At 41.0% G+C, this 18,909-nt stretch overlaps 1 protein-coding gene across 1 annotated transcript; it reads left to right on the top strand.

Moving 5' to 3' along the window:
• Window positions 1-3,459: 3,459 nt before the first annotated feature.
• ska3 (spindle and kinetochore associated complex subunit 3) lies at window positions 3,460-18,550 on the top strand. The gene is made up of 10 exons (XM_007900667.2): window positions 3,460-3,574; window positions 6,073-6,188; window positions 6,479-6,546; window positions 9,087-9,255; window positions 10,707-11,112; window positions 12,576-12,679; window positions 13,369-13,547; window positions 14,374-14,568; window positions 15,960-16,090; window positions 16,660-18,550. Coding segments are annotated over exons 2-10 (1,353 nt in total). The 5' UTR covers window positions 3,460-3,574; window positions 6,073-6,088; the 3' UTR covers window positions 16,661-18,550.
• The last annotated feature ends 359 nt before the right edge of the window (window positions 18,551-18,909 follow it).

The raw sequence follows: 18,909 nt of genomic DNA, 5'->3' as shown, positions 1-18,909 counted from the left end.
CATTTTCACATTCTCTTGTGATTCTCAGTGATGCTAAAATCTATCTTAAAGCTATCTTTTTTGTGTTGGTGTACATGGATTATTTTGATGATCCCCTATCCTTGGATGAGAAGTATATGCTCAATATATTTATTTGTTTATATTTACTTACGACTGCACACTCAACCTCACTGAGCCAGTCAGGAACCTGGGTGTCTTGTTTGACCCAGAACTGTCCTTTCTCTCCACATCTGCGCCATGACCGGCACTGCCTACCACCACCTCCACAAAATTGCCAGGCTCCGCCACTGCCTCACCCCTCAGGCTGCCGAAACCCTCACCCACGTATTCATCACATCAAAGCTCGATTATGGAAACTCCCTCCTTATCGGCCTTCCCAACTCTTCCCTTCGCAAGCTGCAGATCATCCAAAACTCTGCAGCTCATGTACTCTTGCGCACCAGGCTCCGTGACCCCATCACTCCCACCCTCGCCCGACCCCACTGGCTCCCCATCCCTCAGAGGATTGAATTCAAGATCCTCCTCACTTTCAAGGCCATCCATGGCCTTGCCCCCTCCTACCTCTCTGACCTGCTGACTCCCTACCATCCTGCCCGCTTCCTCCGTTCAGCAGGCTCCGGTCTGCTCCATGTCTCCCGCCCAACCCGCCCTACCATCGGTGGCCGGGCTTTCAGCCTCTCTGCCCCCACACTCTGGAACTCCATTCTACAGTCCCTTCGCCTCGCTTCCTCCCTTGCCTCCTTCAAGGCCGGTCTCAAAACCCTCCTCTTCAATCGTGCCTTTGGTTGCCCTCCCACCTCTCTGCCTTCCCTCACCCCTACCCAACCCCTCCCCCATGCTCAGGTCCTGACCCCTGACTGTCCAGCGCCTTGGGACGTCCTTCCGACATGAAAGGCGCTCTACAAATGTAATTTTGTTGTTATAGTTTCTACTCTCAATAATGGTCCAGTGACCTGCTGTAACTGTGAATTTATAGTCAGTAGGTAACAACAGGATTGAGCTCACTCTGATTTCAATAACCTGACAACACTTGCAGGTCCTGACTGCCTCCCTCCACTTAAACCAAGTTACCCGCATTTGTCCCTATCTTCACTTCTCCCCAGTTCCACTTTTAACAAAGTCCAAATGATTCAAAACTCTGCCATCTGTGTCCCCACCCATGCCAAGCTCCGCATCTGCATCACCCCAGTTCTTGCCAGGCTCCACTGGATTCCCTTTTGCAGAACAGATTGATTTCAAGATCCTCATTCTCACTTTCAAATCACTACATGTACCTCTCCGATCTATTCACACCCCACTTCATTACCCGGTGGTTCAGGTCTTCTTCTCCCCTCTGCTCCACCATTGGCTTTCAGCCACTATACCCCAAATCTCTGGAACTTCATGCGTCAATCCCTCCATCTTGCCCTTCATTTTGCCCGTCTTCAAATCATACCTGAAGAATTTCCTCTTCAACTGTGCATTTGGTCACCTCCCCATTTTCCAGCTCGGCATCAAAATGTTAAATGCTCTGAGACATGACCTGCATGAAGGCGCTATACAAATGCAAGTTGTTGATGCCTAGTGAAGAATAGTGTACTGGAAAAGATAATGGAAGGCATTGATGGAATTGTATCCTTTCATGAGTTGCCAGGAAAGGGGGCAGGGACTCAATTCTTCATTCCCAGTATTCTGCCTACGTATAACCCGCCCACACACTCACTGCTGTTTGCAGGACTTGACAAGTTCAAATCCAATGAAAATAAAATCCCCTTACGTCCACTTTTTTCAAAATTTCATCACACTTAAAATATGTGATTGTGTAAGCATCAAACTAACCTTCAAAGTAAAAGCAGTCTCGCCCTGCTGGGTTCAAACAATGTGCACAGTGTTTCTATACCTAGTGCTTGCTGCCACAATAGCTGCCTTTTGTCATAACATTCATGGACTTACGCCAAATTTGTTTTGTGATCTTCAGATTCAACCAAAGTAGATGTGGAAACCAATTTTTTGGAGTCTGTCCTTCAACATAGAAAGTTGCTCAGTGATTGAGCACCAGCCGCTAATTGAAAATTCTGATTTTGAATCCTGATAGGGTCCACTCAGCACCTCAGCACTTTGATGGTAATAAAATAAGTACCATGATTTTTTTTAAGTATATACAGTCATGTACTATGTTTGTCAAAAACACGTATTTGAAAAAAAAGGCATTAAAATTGAAAGCCTCCTAACGTGCTGCTCAATTTGAAATTCAACAATTTCAAGGTACTTGTTACCAACAAGTATGCTCGTCCTATAGAGTTTGGGTTGTTTATACTTGACGTCAAGCCTTACTCAAAGAACTAGTATGCATTGGCAATAACTGATGCTGGCTTTTGAATGAGACGTTAAATCGAAATACCTTCTACCTGTTCAGGTGAATGTTAAAGATCCCTTGGCACTATTCGAAAAGAGAAAGGAGCTTCTCGCAATACCTTGGCTGACAAGCCTCCAAATAAAATTGGTCATTCACTTCATGGCAGTTTGTTGGATATTTCTGCAACAACAAGACGATTACATCTGTATAGCGCTTTTCATGTCGGGAGGACGTCCCAAGGCGCTGGACGGCGTACAGCATTTCGGACCCAAGCTGGGGTCACGGACGGGGTGGAGAAGGGAGGTGCCAGACTACGGCACTACCTCACCCCTCACGCCGCTGAAACTCTGGTCCACGCCTTTATCACCTCAAGGCTGGACTATGGGAACTCTCTCCTCGCCGGCCTTCCCGCCACCTCCCTCCACACTGGTCATTCAGAACTCTGCAGCTCGTGTACTGTCCCGCACCAGACTTCGGGACCACATCACTCCCACCCTCGCTCGCCTCCACTGGCTCCCCATCCCCCAGAGGATCGAATTCAAGATCCTCATCCTCACCTACAAGGCCATTCACGGCCTTGCTCCCTCCTACCTCTCCAACCTACTATCCCCCTACTTACCTGCCCGTACCCTCCGTTCCTCTGGCTCCGGTCTGCTCCACGTCCCCCGCCCCAACCGCCCTACCATTGGTGGTCGGGCCTTCAGCCTCTCAGCCCCGAGACGCTGGAACTCTATCCCCCAGTGCCTTCGCCACCTCCTCCCTTTCCTCCTTCAAGGCCGGTCTCAAGACCTTTCTCTTTGACCGTGCCTTCAGCTCCCCTCTCGACTCTCTACCCCCTCCTCACTCTCTCCCCTCACCCTGACCATTTCCCCCAATGCTCGGGTCCTGACCCAACTATCCAGCGCCTTAGGACGTCCTCCCGACGTGAAAGGCGCTCAATAAATGCGTTGTTGTTGTTGTTGCTGTTATTAGACTCTTATTAAAATCCGCAACGACAGACGGGGACAATGAAAAACACGCCCCATTGGGCGTGAAGCCGCCCCAACCGGACACGTGACACAACAAGTACGCATGCGCAGTTTTAAAAAAAAAACAACACAAGGCGCGGAGCCGTTGGTCGTTGAAGCGGCTCTCGAGCAGAGCGGCGCCATATTCAAACACCGCCTCGAGCAGCGCCGCCCGTCAGACCAGTCAGAGGCCCACTCCGCCAAACCCGCCTGAACTCTTTACAGCCCGGAGGTGAGTGGAGCCGGTTACCCGCTCGGCCCCCAAAGCAGCGTTGTGTTTAGCCCGGGCTGTGCCGAGGGCCGGGCCGTGCCGGGGGGAGCCGGGCTGTGCCGGGGGCCGGGCCGTGCCGGGGGCTGTGCCGGGGGCCGGGCTGTGCCGGGGGCCGGGCCGTGCCGGGGGCCGGGCCGGGCTGTGCCGGGGGCCGGGCTGTGCCGGGGGGGGCCGGGCTGTGCCGGGGGGGGCCGGGCTGTGCCGGGGGCCGGGCTGTGCCGGGGAGGGCCGGGCTGTGCCGGGGGGGGCCGGGCTATGCCGGGGGGGGCCGGGCTGTGCCGGGGGGGGACCGGGCTGTGCCGGGGGCTGTGCCGGGTGCCGGGGGCTTAAAATAAAAAAAATAATCCTTGCATTTGATATAGCGCTTTTCACGTCGGGAGGACGTCCCAAAGCGCTTCACAGAACACACTGTAAAGTGAATTGACTGTATATTTGTGGGCGAACGCGGCAGCCAATTGCGCACAACAATGTCCCACAAACAGTCGTAGATTGAAAATGACCAATTTATTATTGTTTCTGGTTTTGGAGGGATTATTATTAGGCTCTGTGTGGAGTAAGGAAACTTGCCCAAGGTTTCGCCCTCTGCCTGGAATTGAACTCAGGTCTCTCACTTGCAAAGCGAGTGCTCTAACCACTGAGCTCCAGGATTCTTGTTGACTGACGCCGGAGCGGAGGCTCTGCCTGTGATTGACATCTCTCTGCGTCACTGCCAATTAATCGCTTGATTATAAATCGTCCAATAAACACATTTATGTTCCAGAGTATTGCGGGGCTGCGGGGGGTGTGGGTGTTGGGGGGGAATGGCCTCTGGTCGTCTTTATGGCCCGACAAATTAATAATGTTAACGCGTGCAGAGCGAGAGGGGGAGAGCGGGATTAGGTTTCAGGGCTCTGGTGGAGGGTTCAGTCCAGTTGCGTCGTCAGAATATTTCTGTTTTAGGTTTAAAGCTACGTTGTACACGGCATCCTCCAACATGAGGTCCATCCCCCTACAGCAGATCCCGTGAAGCGCTTTGAGACGTCTCGACGAGCCGATGAGGCGCTACATCAAATGTGTTCTTGTTGTTGTTACAGCAAATGCAAGGATTATTATTGCGAAGTGAAGCGCGAAAAAAAAACCACCCCCAGACTCCTTGGCCGCCGGCCGGATCACTGTTGACGTCCCGTCCTACAGTGCAATCCCTGCGCTACGTCAAATGCGAGGGGGCTTTTTTATTTAGCATTGGTTATGTTTTAGGAGTCCTGTAGCTCAGTGGTTAGGGCACTCGCCTCTCAAGCGAGAGACCTGGGTTTGATTCCCGGCAGGGCAAGTTTCCTTACTCCACACACCTCTGTTTACCGAGCAGTAAGTCGGAACCCAGTTGTTAGTCGATCGGCAAATCGCTTTTCCGGAGGTAATAATTCCTTCAAAAAAATAATAATAATGAAAATGGTCATTTCCATCCACGACTGTTTGTGGGACTTGGCTGTGCTGCGTTTCACTCACAAAATATACAGTCAATTCACTTTACAATATATTCTGTGAAGCGCTTTGAGACATCTTGAAGATGTGCTAAGGTGCTATATCAAATACAAGGATTATTATTATTATCTCTCCAACCTGCTTGTTCCCCACGCCACCACTTGACGTCGCTGCTCGGCCGGCCTCCTGCATGTCCTTCGTCCCTTCTGTTCCACCATCCACAGCAGTGCTTTCAGCCACTACACTCTGGAACTCTCTCCCTCCTCCTTAACCCCTCCTCCATGTTGAGATTATGCCTTAACACCTTCCTCTTAATCCATGCCTATAGTCACCTCCCCATGGAGGCATGGATTAGCATTGGGCTCCACCACTGTTAGGCGCTCCGAGACTTTACCCTGTGTGAAGTGCGCTATTTGAATGCAAGTTATTACTTTCTGGCGGATTGTTGGGCAGGACACCAGGAGGAACTTTCTTCTCCTTTCCATGTGCCATGGAAAGTGCCGTAGGATCTTTCACGTCTATCTGAATAGGCAAATGGAACATCCGTTTAGCATTTCATCTGAAAGACTGCACCTCCTGCATTTCACTAGAATGTCAGTCTACACCATCAGAGCTGACATGGGGCTTGAACCCACAAAGCACTGAACCTAATCAATGTCCTTAAAGTAGACATATTGTACAGTTTTAATATCATGGGATACTGAAGGCACATTTAGTTTCGTATGTAATATTCACTCTGTTTCTAATTAATTTTGTGTTGTACACAGTTCAAGTGGTTTATATTACACGAATGGCTTTTATATAAATGCAAATTGTGGCTGAATTCAAATAGCAATATGAAAGGGATGGTAAATGGTTGTTTAGTTGTAATGCTGGATGGCAAATGATAGACAGTGGAACAAATTCTATGGTTGTAGACATTCAAAGGTTTAAACCTGCAGAACTCAAGAATACTTTTCTGTTTCTAAAATGTGGTATTTATTTGTTTTTCCTGTTAGTTCATTCTCGAGTGAAATGGATGTAACCGGTAATTTCTTCACCAAGTTGAGAAACCTTGCAGTAACCTTGGAGAAAGAAAGCAAGCATCTTGAACAAGCTTTGAACAATGAGTCTGGTAAGCAGTGATGATGACTGCTACAGTGATGTAGTATTATTAATTAAAGGGAACGTATATTTTACTGAATTGACCTACAGTTATAATAATCATAAAGGGAGATAGCTGTATCATTACTAGTGTTTTTCAGTTCTATGGTGGTGTTTTATTTGGGGGGGTGAAGAAATAAAGCAGATTTATATTTTTTTCACTTTTTTAAAATAATTTTCTGAAATTATAAGGTAAAAATACTCTACAGCAAACACTAGTAACTTATTCAATTTTGCAATTGCATTTTATTTCTGTCGTAGTTACAGATCATGAAGAAGCTCCAATGAGGATCCTGTATGAGATGCATTCAGAAGTCAGAAATATTAAGGTAGAGATCTAATTGCCTATTTGTTGATCATCCTCAATTGACTTTGTTGCTGTATTGTAAGCAGTTATAATGTGTTCAAAGAAAGTTGTTTTGTTCCATGTCACGTCCAATTAGAACTGGATATAAAACCGATGTTGATCAGCAGGTGAAAACTGGAAATAAATTGTTCTTCCATTGTGAGCTTCCTGCAGACTGCCAATTATTCTAATAGTGTAATAGTGGAGTCCTGTAGCTCAATAGTTAGGGCACTTGCTTTGCAATTCCCGGCAGGGCGAAATGTTAGGCAAGTTACCTTACTCCACATGCCTCTGTTTACCTAGCAGTAAGTAGGAACCCGATTGTTTGTTGATTGGTGGATCGCTTTTAAGGGGGTAATAATTCCTGCAAAAGTAAATCAATAAATTGGTCACTTCAATCCATGACTGTTTGTGGGACACTGCTGTGCTCAATTGGCTGCTGCATTTCGCCCACAAAATATACAGTCTATTCACTTTACAGTATATTCTGTGAAGCACTTTGAGACGTCTCGAAGACGTGATAAGGCGCTATATCAAATGCAAGTTTATTATTAGCGGTCAGGTTTTCAATAAATGCTCTTTCCTTCTTTCGTCTTTGTAGCATCTCCCACTCCTAACCCAACCAAACCCTGATCCTTGTCTTTGTTGCCTCTGGTCCCCGTCCCCCCACCCCCCTCTGCCAACTCCAGCCTGCTTCATGACCGCTGCCCCACTATTGATACGCAATCTTTTAGGCATTCTGGGAACTTTGTCTTGCCCCTTTCCTCTGTTTTCACTCCCTTTTTGAAGACTTGCTCCCCTCTGCCACCACCACCCCCACAAACAAAAACACCCGTGCTCATGATTCAGCTATTAAACAGCATTGATTCACTTTATCTTGTGGGTGTAAAGGTGAAAACCCAAGTAATACTGGGATAATTCCAAATACAATGTAAATGCATTTTTTAAAAAAGTTAATTTGATTTTCATGCTATCTTGATTTCAATTTTGTATATGTGTGTTGATTATGTTGCACTAAGATACAAGTACCTTTCTTACCACTTGCATGACTTTCAGACCATGATGTACATGTACATGTTTTTATGGAAATGTAGCAGAAATGGGATTATTTTAAAATGTGAGTTATAAATCAGCCATTGGCAAGGAAGAACATCTACTGTAGGCTCTTCATTCCAACTTGTTTTAAGTAAACAAACGGGTAATAAACGGATGGCTGAGTAAGCAGCCCAAGAAGACTAGAAATAAATGTTTAAAAATGCACCACTTGTATTAGAATAAGGTTATCTCTGGAGAGTGAGGGGAAATATCCACGCTCTAATTTTAAATTAGTATGATTAGTTGGAAACATTGGGTGCCTTTAATCCCTGTCCCTAACAGAGATTGCCACAGTAACAGACTCCAGCCTTGCCAGTATTTCTATCTTCAAGGATTATTTTTTCAGAAATAAATTGATGTTCCTGTATTTTTTTTCTGGGCCTACAAAAGAAAGGTCATCACAAATACCACTTCATAGCAGGGCCAAGGCAATGTACATCCCTCAATTGATTCTTGGTATGTATCCCAAATGGCTGGGGTGCATGTTTTCATGGAATCTACTTTCACTGAGTTCCTTGAGTTGAACAATTTTCTGAAAAAAGTTAGACTTCTATGATATTCATTGGCTTCAGTGATTTATGGGAACCCTGTGAAAGACATAATACTGTACTAATTGTCAAAATTTTAACAAGAAATATTCTGCATGTTCTGTTTTATGCATCAAGTAATGTCCATTTTAAAATTGCAGGTATGAATGACGGTTCAGAGTGCTTAATCTTTCAGATATGGCTACCTAATTTGGATTGCTAGCTTGGTTTTGCTTTCTGTGCACAGCACTACAATGATGCAATGTATTACAGTAATTATTTGTTTGGTTGTGGACTTTAGTACAGCACCATTATGTGGTGGACATGGGTACTACTGTACTGAATAAGAAATCACACAAAATTCTAACTTGAATGTCATAAATTGTTTTCGTAGGGATGAAGTCCTGTAGCTCAGTGGTTAGAGCACTCGCTTTGCAAGTGAGAGACCTGAGTTCAATCCAGGCAGAGGGCGAAACCTTGGGCAAGTTTCCTTACTCCACACACCTAATAATAATCCCTCCAAAACTAAAAACAATAATAAATTGGTCATTTTCAATCTACGACTGTTTGTGGGACATTGCTGTGCGCAATTGGCTGCCGCGTTTGCCCACAAATATACAGTCAATTCACTTTACAATGTGTTCTGTGAAGCGCTTTGGGATGTCCTCCCGACGTGAAAAGCGCTATATCAAATGCAAGGATTATTATTATTATACCCCATTTTCTAGTGATGTCCTATGAAATTGCTCTTCATACTAAGATTTTACTGTAATGCTCAACTGGACTTTAAATGTTAATACTGTGACTGTCTTGGGATTTCAAGCTTCTTCAAGGCTTTCGTAGAATCAGCTCAAAGTATCTTTAAAATGTTCTTCCCTTTCTCCCTACCTCTCTCACTAAGGTGGACTTCAATAACAAGTTAGAAACCCTCAATTTGCAATGGAAACAGAACAGTGAATTTATTAGAGCTTTCCAGCTACTTCACAAAAGATTTTCTGGAGAGCTTGAAATAATACAAGAGCATTTTCAGAAATATGGCTATAAACCTTTGAATCTTAGGAAAGATGAAGGTATGTAAGATAAGAAAAGTAAGTAAGTGTTGGCCTACAGTTAACCACTTACTGCCATGATCCTGGTGTTTGTTGTCTTTTAGTACTAATAAATGGAAAGCTCATGAGCATTTGACTATTTTTCTGCAATCAACATCTGCTTCTAGCCTTACAGATTAAGTTTGAATAACATTAAAAATTGCGTTGTAAATTTTAATGTAGATATATAGAACCATTGCAACTATTTTACATCCTGACAATATTTTGCAAAAGTCATGTTTCAATTCTAATGTGAATTTTCTTAATTTGGTATTCTTCTACAATAGTCTTTTTAAGAGAAAATGACATCTATAAATGAACCCTCTTGTAAGTAAATGTGTCCCATTTACTTTCAGTATAGGGGCATTAAAATACAACATATTTTGGTTGTAGAAAAAAAAACTGTCCAAGTGTTCCCTTCTAGCAGTGAGCAGGAATATAGGGGAACAGGAGGAGGCCGGCCCAGCAAGCCTGTTCCATCAGTTTATTAGATCTTTTCAGATCTTTTAATCCCAATGCTCCGCCCGTTCACCATATTCCTATTTACAAAGTGTTTTTAGTGCTGGCAGTTTTCATCTGTGCAAGTTCTCTCTTTCACATTTATAAGTAGGCTATTTGACTCATTGAGCTTCTTCCACAATTTTATTAGTTCTTTGTTTTTCAATCGCCGAATATAAATGACAATTTAAAATTAGAAGATTTCCAACTTGGAGTCTTAGTCTTTTTAATTGAGAAGAAGAGCTCACTGTTGGTGGTGTCGACAAGTCTCATGAATGTGGACTTTCATGAAGGAAGACAACATTTTCATATTAAAAACTGTCACAAAATCTCCAAAGCAATGAAGCAGAAGCCATTGAGGTTGGAAATTACACATCTGCTCATACCAAGCAGAAAGCTCCAAGTTTACTTTGGTTCACAAAAAACACAAACCACGTGAAACTCAAATATTTTTCCTCAAAACCTTTAAACTTGGCTTGTTCAAGTACCGTTGGAGTAAGGGAAGATAAGCCACCACAACTTGAAGCTTGTTTACTCTAAACAGTGATATAAAAAGCGTGATTAAAACTACAGATTGTAAGATCACAAAAAAGGGCTCAAATTTCTGATGCCTTGGTAGTGAAATCAAGGTTTTTAAAAGAAAACCTGATGCATATGTGAGGAGAAGGGATTAGAGTGATATAGAAGGGGTTGAGACTCGTGCAGAGTGTAAACACTGGCATAGACTAGTTGGGCTAAATAGTCTACTTCCTTGCCCTATCACTTTGTAACTGTCTTCTTTATTTGCTGAAGACCAATCTAAAATTACATGATGACAACTTTAGAAGTATTGGACAGATTTTTTGTTTTTAAATTATTTATTTTTTGCGCTGGAAGGCACATCATTTTGTTCCAGTACGTCTCCATATTCTCACAACCCTTTATTGATTTATTAGAAGAACCACCAATGGGGTTGACAAATGGAGAAACTGAAAACTTTGAGGATACGGAAGAGAAAAGCAGTGAAGTTTCAACTACACCACCTAAGAAGCCTTCACTGAATGATCCCTTAAACACCCCCCACATGGAAGATTTTGGAATTGGACACTTAATGCTTCAAAACACATGGAGACTACCACAAAATATGCAAACTCCAGTGCAGAAAGTCACTGACAAAGACCATATGAAGGTCCGAGGCTGGGTTCCCACTCTGCCAAAGACTCCAAAGTGCACATTACATCTGGATGATGAGTTCCTCTGCACTCCCAAAATGGAAGATTTTGGCATTACAGAACATACTGCCTGTGTGAATGACTTTACCATGGAACTGTACAATAAATCTGATCAACCAAAGCTTGACAGGTAATGTAAAACTGAGATTAATTCTAGGGTTCAAACTGGACTGTGGAACCTTTGAGCCATTGGTTTTGAAGACATTAATTTTTGCTTGGGCACTGAAAAACAAAACAGCTCCAAAAAAAGCTTACTATAACTAAACCGTTAATATAAATGCAAAGACCATCATTTTAATTTAAAATAATTTAAATCTTTATTCTCTTTGCTACTTTTGCATCGAGTTTTCTCTTTCCTTCTCTTTTGATTTTGAATTTTTTGTCTTGTTTTCTCCTTTTTTTTCTACTTTTTGTGATTTTTTTTTGCCGCTACATCCAACTCCCACTGTCCATTAGGAAAGTAGGTGAAAAATTCAGGTCCATTTAAGATGTTGTATCAAGCTTCCTTCCGTCTGCCTGTTCATTTAGACATTGACGATTCCATGCCGCTTTTCAAAGAGAAGGGATTTCCTCCTGGTGCCCTGGTCCTCCAAATAAAATTAGTCATTCACATTGTGACTGACATTGTGACAGTACGATATTACTGTGACAAATTCTCTGCCTTGTTTGCCTGCAAGTGCAGTCATTAGACTAAAATAGTAAAATTATGTACAGTGTTTTGAGACATTTTGATGACTTGATAAGGCACTTTATCAAATGTAAGGATTATTATACTATTATTGCAGTAAAGACTTTCTAAGTAGAACTTTATATACATATATATATTATGTGGAAACTACTCTTTCAATCTCACGCATGTTACCAAAGGGAAGTGCTGAGGTGTGTCCAAACAAACAACTTAAAGATGGTTCAGAGACGCATTGAAGAGGGCTAGTGGACAATTATCCGACTGCTTAATAACTGTGTGGCCTGGACTAGAAAACGGGGAGATCAATTATCAACAAATTCTTATTCTCAAAGCCAAATCATCATTACCTAGAATACTGTCCGGCTTGGAAGGTGCTATATAAATCCAAGTTGTTGTACTGTAGAGTAATTAACTTTGTGGTGGAATGCTGACAATTCTGTTAGTTATTTCTATAATGTAAATTAATCTGCAAGATTTTGACTATTTTGTTTTCTGTATCCTGTAGAGTCCTGTAGCTCAGTGGTTAGATCACTTCCTCATAAGCAAGAGACCGGGGTTCGATTCCCGGCAGAGCAAAATGTTGGGCAATTTTCCTTACTCCACACGCCTCTGCTTACCTAGCAGTAAGTAAGAACCTGGTTGTTAGTCAATTGGCAGATCGCTTTTCTGGGGATAATAAAAAATCCCCCCAAAATTGGCCACTCAATCCACGACTGGGAGACTGTGGGACACTGCTGTGCGTAATTGGCTACCGTGTTTCGCCAACAAAGGATATTTACAGGATATTCTGTGAAACGCTTTGAAACGCCCAGAAGATGTGAAAAGCGCTATATTAAATGCATGGATTCTTATATTTATTATTATCACTTCTCTCCCAATTTTATTTCCCATAATCGTCTGTACAGGCGTCACCCAATACCAGCGACTCGAGCAGATGAGCAAACTATGCGTAAACGGACTGCAGACATTCCTGCCATCTCCTTTATGAAGCAGCAAAAAGTCCATAATAGTAAGTAATCTGAATCTATGACACAACATTTTGAAGTTTTTGTGGTTAGGTGGCCATTATTAAATTATTCTCTTTCCAATGTTAGGCATATAGAGGTTGAGCATTATGATGGCATTGAGGACAGAGTAAAGTGGGGGCTTTTGTGATGTCCACATCTGAATCTATTCCCTTTTTAGCAGTACCTAATGAACCACTACATTCAGAGACTCAAAATTAAATGCATACATTTCAGTGTGACACAATTGGTAATTTTGCTACCATCCCATGCTTTTGTAGAATTTGGAGATAATTTAAATCCTAAATTATAGAACCGAACTGAGAAGTCTCGGCACAATTTCCATGTGTAATATGCACTAACAGTAAAATGTATGCAATTTGTTTTGGTCCAGTTGTTTGTATCCTCGGGACTTGTTAGAAGGTTTTGAAAAATAGAACTCTTTAAAATTTAATTATTTTAAATCTCCTTGCTGTGTGAGAGCGCATGATTCTAGAGTCAGCCTGCATTTGAGTGGTATGTGCAACTGTTGAAAGTGTGCTTTCCTTTCCAGTGTTGTCCCTCACTGAATCATTTTCCTCAACTAGTTTAGTACGTAGAACAATATCTGTACCTAGGTTCGTAAATTTTGAGCCTCAAGTCAAGCTTTCTGCAGATCAATAATAAAAATCGACTAATTTCCCATTTTTTCTAGCTGTAGAATTGTTGAATTCGCCTTTGCCCCCCGTATTCTGCACACCTGGTCTGAAAATCCATAAAAAGCAAATTCCAGTTTTCTCTCACACTCCAGAAGATACAGAAAGGTCAAGTGATTTGCTACCATCTCCCTCGGTACCAAATTTTGAGACTCTATGGATGAAAAGGAAATGTACTGTAAGTCTGAGCTTGCCTCAAGCGTATTCTAATGTACAATTATACCTTCAAACATCTGTTCATATTGTTTCGGTGTTGTGCAACTGGTGATTTAAATGTGACACATTCGCCCACAAATATACAGTCAATTCACTTTACAGTGTGTTCTGTGAAGCGCTTTGGGACGTCCTCCCGACGTGAAAAGCGCTATATCAAATGCAAGGATTATTATTATTATTATTATTATTATTATTATGTATTATATCAATAATACTAAGTATTATGTGGAGGGGGAGGGGGGGGATGGGGAGGGAGAAGAGGAGTCGGGAGAGAGAGGGGGGTGCGGAGGGATGCATGCCAAACAATTGATCTAAACAATTGAGCTTTATTCTTCTATAATTTTTTGAAAAATAGTTTGAGTTAGGCACACAATGTCACAGATTGACCCAATCTGTGAGGAGGAGGAAGGGAGAGAGAGGATGCCTTCATTTTGAGCTGTAAATTTTCTGAGTATGCTTGGCATTTAAATCTGACATTGTATGCAGATTTTAACTATATTTAGGATAAACTTATAATATTTGTATATTTTGTTGATTCTTGTCATGATCTGATACATCAACATATGTACATACATCAACATATATACATCAACATCCATAATTTCTCCTGTCTTCCAATAGTTCACTTACATACACAGACTGGGTATGAACTATCAGATCTAAAATGAGCTGTTACATAATTTATAGCGATGTAAAAGTGCTATATAAATGTAATTTATTGTTGTAAATTGAGCAAATGAAACAAACTCCCTTTGAGGCACTTTTCGTTATGTTTTCTGTATCTATAGCAGTTACATCTGAAAGATGAAGAAACTGCTGAACCAGTAGAGAAACCTGGATCAGATCGGTTCAGTTCAGAAGAACCCGAACCACCAATAATTAAATCACCATTGCCCCTGCCAAAGATGACTAATTACGATCACCTTTTGAATACTCCACAAGCCCCGGAAATGAACATGCAGATGAGTGACAATGTTCTTAAGGTACCTTTTTCCCCTTATTTCATTTTTTCTTAAAATTTCAATGAAAAATGAATTGTTGCTGTTTGATAGCAGGCATGTCAGCAATCATAAATATTCCCTCCTTGGAAAGATCACCCTTCTGGACAGATTCCAGAACAATGTTTCACATGCAGCTGTGTTTGTAGAATCCATTTATATGCTGGAATAAATTTTGTTTTTTGGTCATCTGGGTGTGCAACACAGCAGAATCTCATCACCATGTTTCAGAGTATCCAAAGCAGACTGAGTTCCATGCAGGGCACCTAAACCGAGAAATTCCCGTGTCTGGAATAGAATACACACTCTTCCCCGGAGGGACATACCCTTCTTATCTAATTCTGGAGAGTATTAGGCACAGGTTGGCTTGGTACTCCCAGAGTGTGTGTTGGGTTACTAACCAGCTGAAACTGCAGAGCTTGCCATTGAAAGCATCATCCGGCAAGCTTCCCACTGCTTGTCTAACCATGTTATCTTATTCGTACAGGGTTAAATTGTGTTTGCACATAGCTGCACCATCATTGCTACCTGATATTTTTTGTAACCTAACTGTACAAGAGCCAAAGAATACCGTTTTTTAAAAAAAAATCAAAAGTTATATGTTCATTGAATTAGTTGGACATTTAGGAAAACCACTTTTTAAACCCTTAGAAAGTAAGTATCCTGACGTGCCCTTCTCTGTCTCCTTTTTGCTGAGCACCTTTGGGATTTAACAGTAGAACCAGAGGACACGCCCTACAACTGAAAGGGGTAGATTCAGAACAAATCTGCAGAAACTACTTTAGTGAGAGAACAGTAAACTTATGGAACAGGCACCCTAGGGAGACAGCGGAAGCAGAAAATATCATTTGTTTCAAGAATAAATTAGATAGATTTCTGCTAGAAAATACGCAGAATGCTTCCTTCAAATGCAAAGATTATTATATTAATATCATAAAATAATATCTTGGGATACAGTGTATAGTTTGGGACACGACATGCCAAGTGACTGCCAGGATGGTGGAAGGCGAACTAGATGGACCTTGGTCGTCTTTCGCCTCGCAAATTCTTATGTTCTTAATGATGGACAAGTGTGACTTGGAGTGACACGAGTCAGTTACTCCAGAGAGTATAGGAAGAACTTGTGACATCCTGTTGCAGCATCTAATCACAACTATTGGTTTCTTTGGCTTGCATTCCTGGCTTTCCAGTGCCCTCCTGACTTGAAAGGCGCTTTACAAATATAATTTGTTGTTACTTGTACACTCAAGTGCAACAATGTCTACCCAAAAGGATAAAGTGATTATTGTTTTGTAACTGCACTTGTTCCTTGTAACTTGCAATTAATAGCTTCTTTGCATTAACACACTAACCAAATTACTTGATTTGATGTGTAGATTCTGTCTTCATACAATGTCAATCGTATGACTTCTCATGATATGAATACAAGACACATCAAGTCCAGCTGTTTCACTTCTGTTGGTGCAGTGACCCCTGTATCCAAGAAGAAGCCTGCTAAAGAGAACTGGTAAGGTGTAATCAAATCTTTTGTGTTCTACAATGAAGACTTGTGTTTTTGTCATGAAACTTTCTAAATCAAAATAATTAGCACTACAATTTTAAGTTGTTCAGTATTTAGTAATTAACCTTCACAGTGTTAAATAGACTAATTTTTCTGAGTGAATAATGTGTTTGGTCACTAATGCTTTAATAATAAGACTGGCAGTTGATATATCAAATTGTCGAGATGTCTCAAAGCGATTCGCAGTGTATGCTATAAAGTGGTGTTGCTGTATATTATGGGACTGAAAGTGTCACTATTAATGTGGCACTTATCAAAATTAAGAGATGTTGTCATGGGTGATCCTCAGCATACAATTGTACAGACAAGACATTCTATTTTGAGATCCCAGCCTTTCTCATAATTCTCAAGCGGAGAAATAAATGAGTAATAGATATACTTCAGTCATTGTTCAGAATGGAAGGATTCTAACCAGAGTATTATCTTATTTCTTTTACTAACATACTATGTGAGTTTGTAGGTCGATTTTACGTGGAATAATTTGGTGTCTAATTGTTTGTCTTTTATCTTTTCAGAAAGTGCCAGACAGCTAATTCTGCTAAATGTTGGTGAAAAGGAACTGAAACCAAACTCTGGAAATTGGTTCACCCACTGGGAAACCAATGCATTGTTTTGTGTGACTAAATAATTGGAAAGTTTAGATGATTCTGTGTTGACTGTACTGATCAATAACAAATATAGAAGCAAATCCAGATTTACACTGGGTAAAATGGAATATGTAAATTGTGCTTCAGTATCAGGGAAGCATCAAAATAATAAAGTTTACATTTCCCAACATATTAATATAATTAAGGACACAGCATAGTAATTTAACTTTCCATTGGTCTACATAGGATTATATCATAGGCGTTGGTTTCAAAAATTAATCATTATTTGCCCAATTTCAAATAAGTTACAGGGGCAAGTTTTTGTTTTGGATAACATGACCTGCACAATCCACTGCTTTGCGGTCTACAAAATTTAACATTTGGATTTTGTTTGTGAAATAAATAGAATCACTCTTTTTGCAGTCTTTTTATTGTTCATAAAGATATTGCAGAAAATTAAAATCCTTCAGGTTACCTTTTCATGCTTTAATCATTTCAAATCCACTTGAAGAACATTTTTGTTACGATATTAAAACTTCCCTAGGATTATAGCTTACACTTTAGCGAATACTTTAAAAATCAACAGTAAATTAAATTAGAAACTAAATAAAATATATAAATGCACTCTTGAAAGCTTGATAATTTCAGTTATTTCCCTGTTTTATTCCAATGAAAGACGTCAGTTGGTTTTACAAACCAAGCAATTATGAAACCATTTAATTTTAATAGTGCTCGAAATTACAATAATCTACTTTTAAACCATATTTCTGGTTTAGTATTGTTGCACAAACTGAATTTATCTTAACCCACCAAATTAATTTCCTAGTTCCTGTAATTTTCTCCATAAGAGTAGATGAAACTGTTGGTGTGACACGGAGCCACTTGGGTCAGAAAAGTCCTTGGTGTGCCCAATTCTGAGCTAATCTCACCTGGAGAGGTGGTATAGTGTTATGATTTGATTACAGTATCTGCAGCTTTTGAAGAGAAGCACTGAGCAATGTTCCCACTCCTATCCCTGGCTGTGGAAGTTGAGCAATCTATTATAAAGTTCCTCCACCGTTGCAAGCTGCCAGCATTCACAATTTGGGATCAGGTGAAGAACAGCCACTGCATTGGAAAGGTGCAGAAAAATTGCTACAACTAGTGAATCTAAACAGCATAAGTAGACATTGTCACGTGAGGAATATTGAGGGTAAACAAAACTGGAAGAGAAATGATAACTCAATGTTTTGTTTGTGTTCAGTTTTATATCCCTTTTAGTCCTTTATTTTTCTTGCCACATTTTATTATTCATTTCACTGTGTACAGCAGTTGCAAAATCAACATTAACAACTGATGTCTAAGTTTTGTATTCTGAAGAAATACAGTTGTACTGTGATTTAGGCTTTTTTATTTAAAAAAGGAGTTAAACTTTTTTCAGACATGTGTGGTGCTTTCAGTTCACATTTTTTTTGAAATTAAATAAAATATGGGTGGAGTGGAGGTTTGAGCCAATCATTTACCATAGTGTGATTTACTGATAACATCTACAAATTTGTGGTAAGGAAACTCTGTGGAGTACATTGCCTGGACTACTTTGCTTGTAAAGTGTTCAAGAAATATTGTCAAGAGACCTGGCTTCAGTCCGCTAATTGTCTCTGTGTTGAATTCTGTGGTCTGATACTGTGCAGATGTACAAATGATCCAAGTGCATTCTAAAGCACGCATGTGATTTGAATTGTTTAATGTTGTATTTTCATTTAAATCACTAGTACTATGAACATGCATATTATGCACAGCTGTACAAGAGTCTATTACAATAAACAAGCTTAAAGTCAAAGAATATTGTTCTTTAATTTTTTCAAAAAGTTTTTTTCCAAATGAGGATAATGGAAAAATGTTTCTTCAAAACCTTTTTATGCAGTAAACTCAGCTTCTTTGTTTAGGTATCAGCCTGGCTCAATTGGTAGCACTCTCACCCTGAATCAGAAGATTGTGGGTTCAAGTCCCATGTAGTGGGTTCAAGTCTAGGCTGACATTCGAAAGCAATGCTGTGGGAGCACTACATTGTCAGAGGTCCTGTCCTTTGGATGAGACGTTAAACTAAGGTTCCATCTGCCTTTTCAGGTGAGCATTAAAGATTTCATGGCATTTTGAAAGGTGAAGGTCATTTCTCTCAAGTGTCTTGGCCAACAATGT

The sequence above is a fragment of the Callorhinchus milii genome, unplaced genomic scaffold (genome assembly GCF_018977255.1).
Source record: "Callorhinchus milii isolate IMCB2004 unplaced genomic scaffold, IMCB_Cmil_1.0 Scaffold4, whole genome shotgun sequence".
Classification (NCBI taxonomy): domain Eukaryota; kingdom Metazoa; phylum Chordata; class Chondrichthyes; order Chimaeriformes; family Callorhinchidae; genus Callorhinchus; species Callorhinchus milii.
Note: the sequence above shows the minus strand (reverse complement) of the source record. Positions and strands in the feature narration are given on the sequence as shown.

Bases quoted from the DNA above. Each gene is read 5' to 3' on its own strand.
- ska3 (XM_007900667.2), top strand. From the start codon at position 6,089: ATGGATGTAACCGGTAATTTCTTCACCAAGTTGAGAAACCTTGCAGTA. The intron at 6,189-6,478 runs GTAAGCAGTGAT...TTTCTGTCGTAG, and splicing joins AGCTTTGAACAATGAGTCTG to TTACAGATCATGAAGAAGCT. The intron at 14,569-15,959 runs GTACCTTTTTCC...TTTGATGTGTAG, and splicing joins TGAGTGACAATGTTCTTAAG to ATTCTGTCTTCATACAATGT.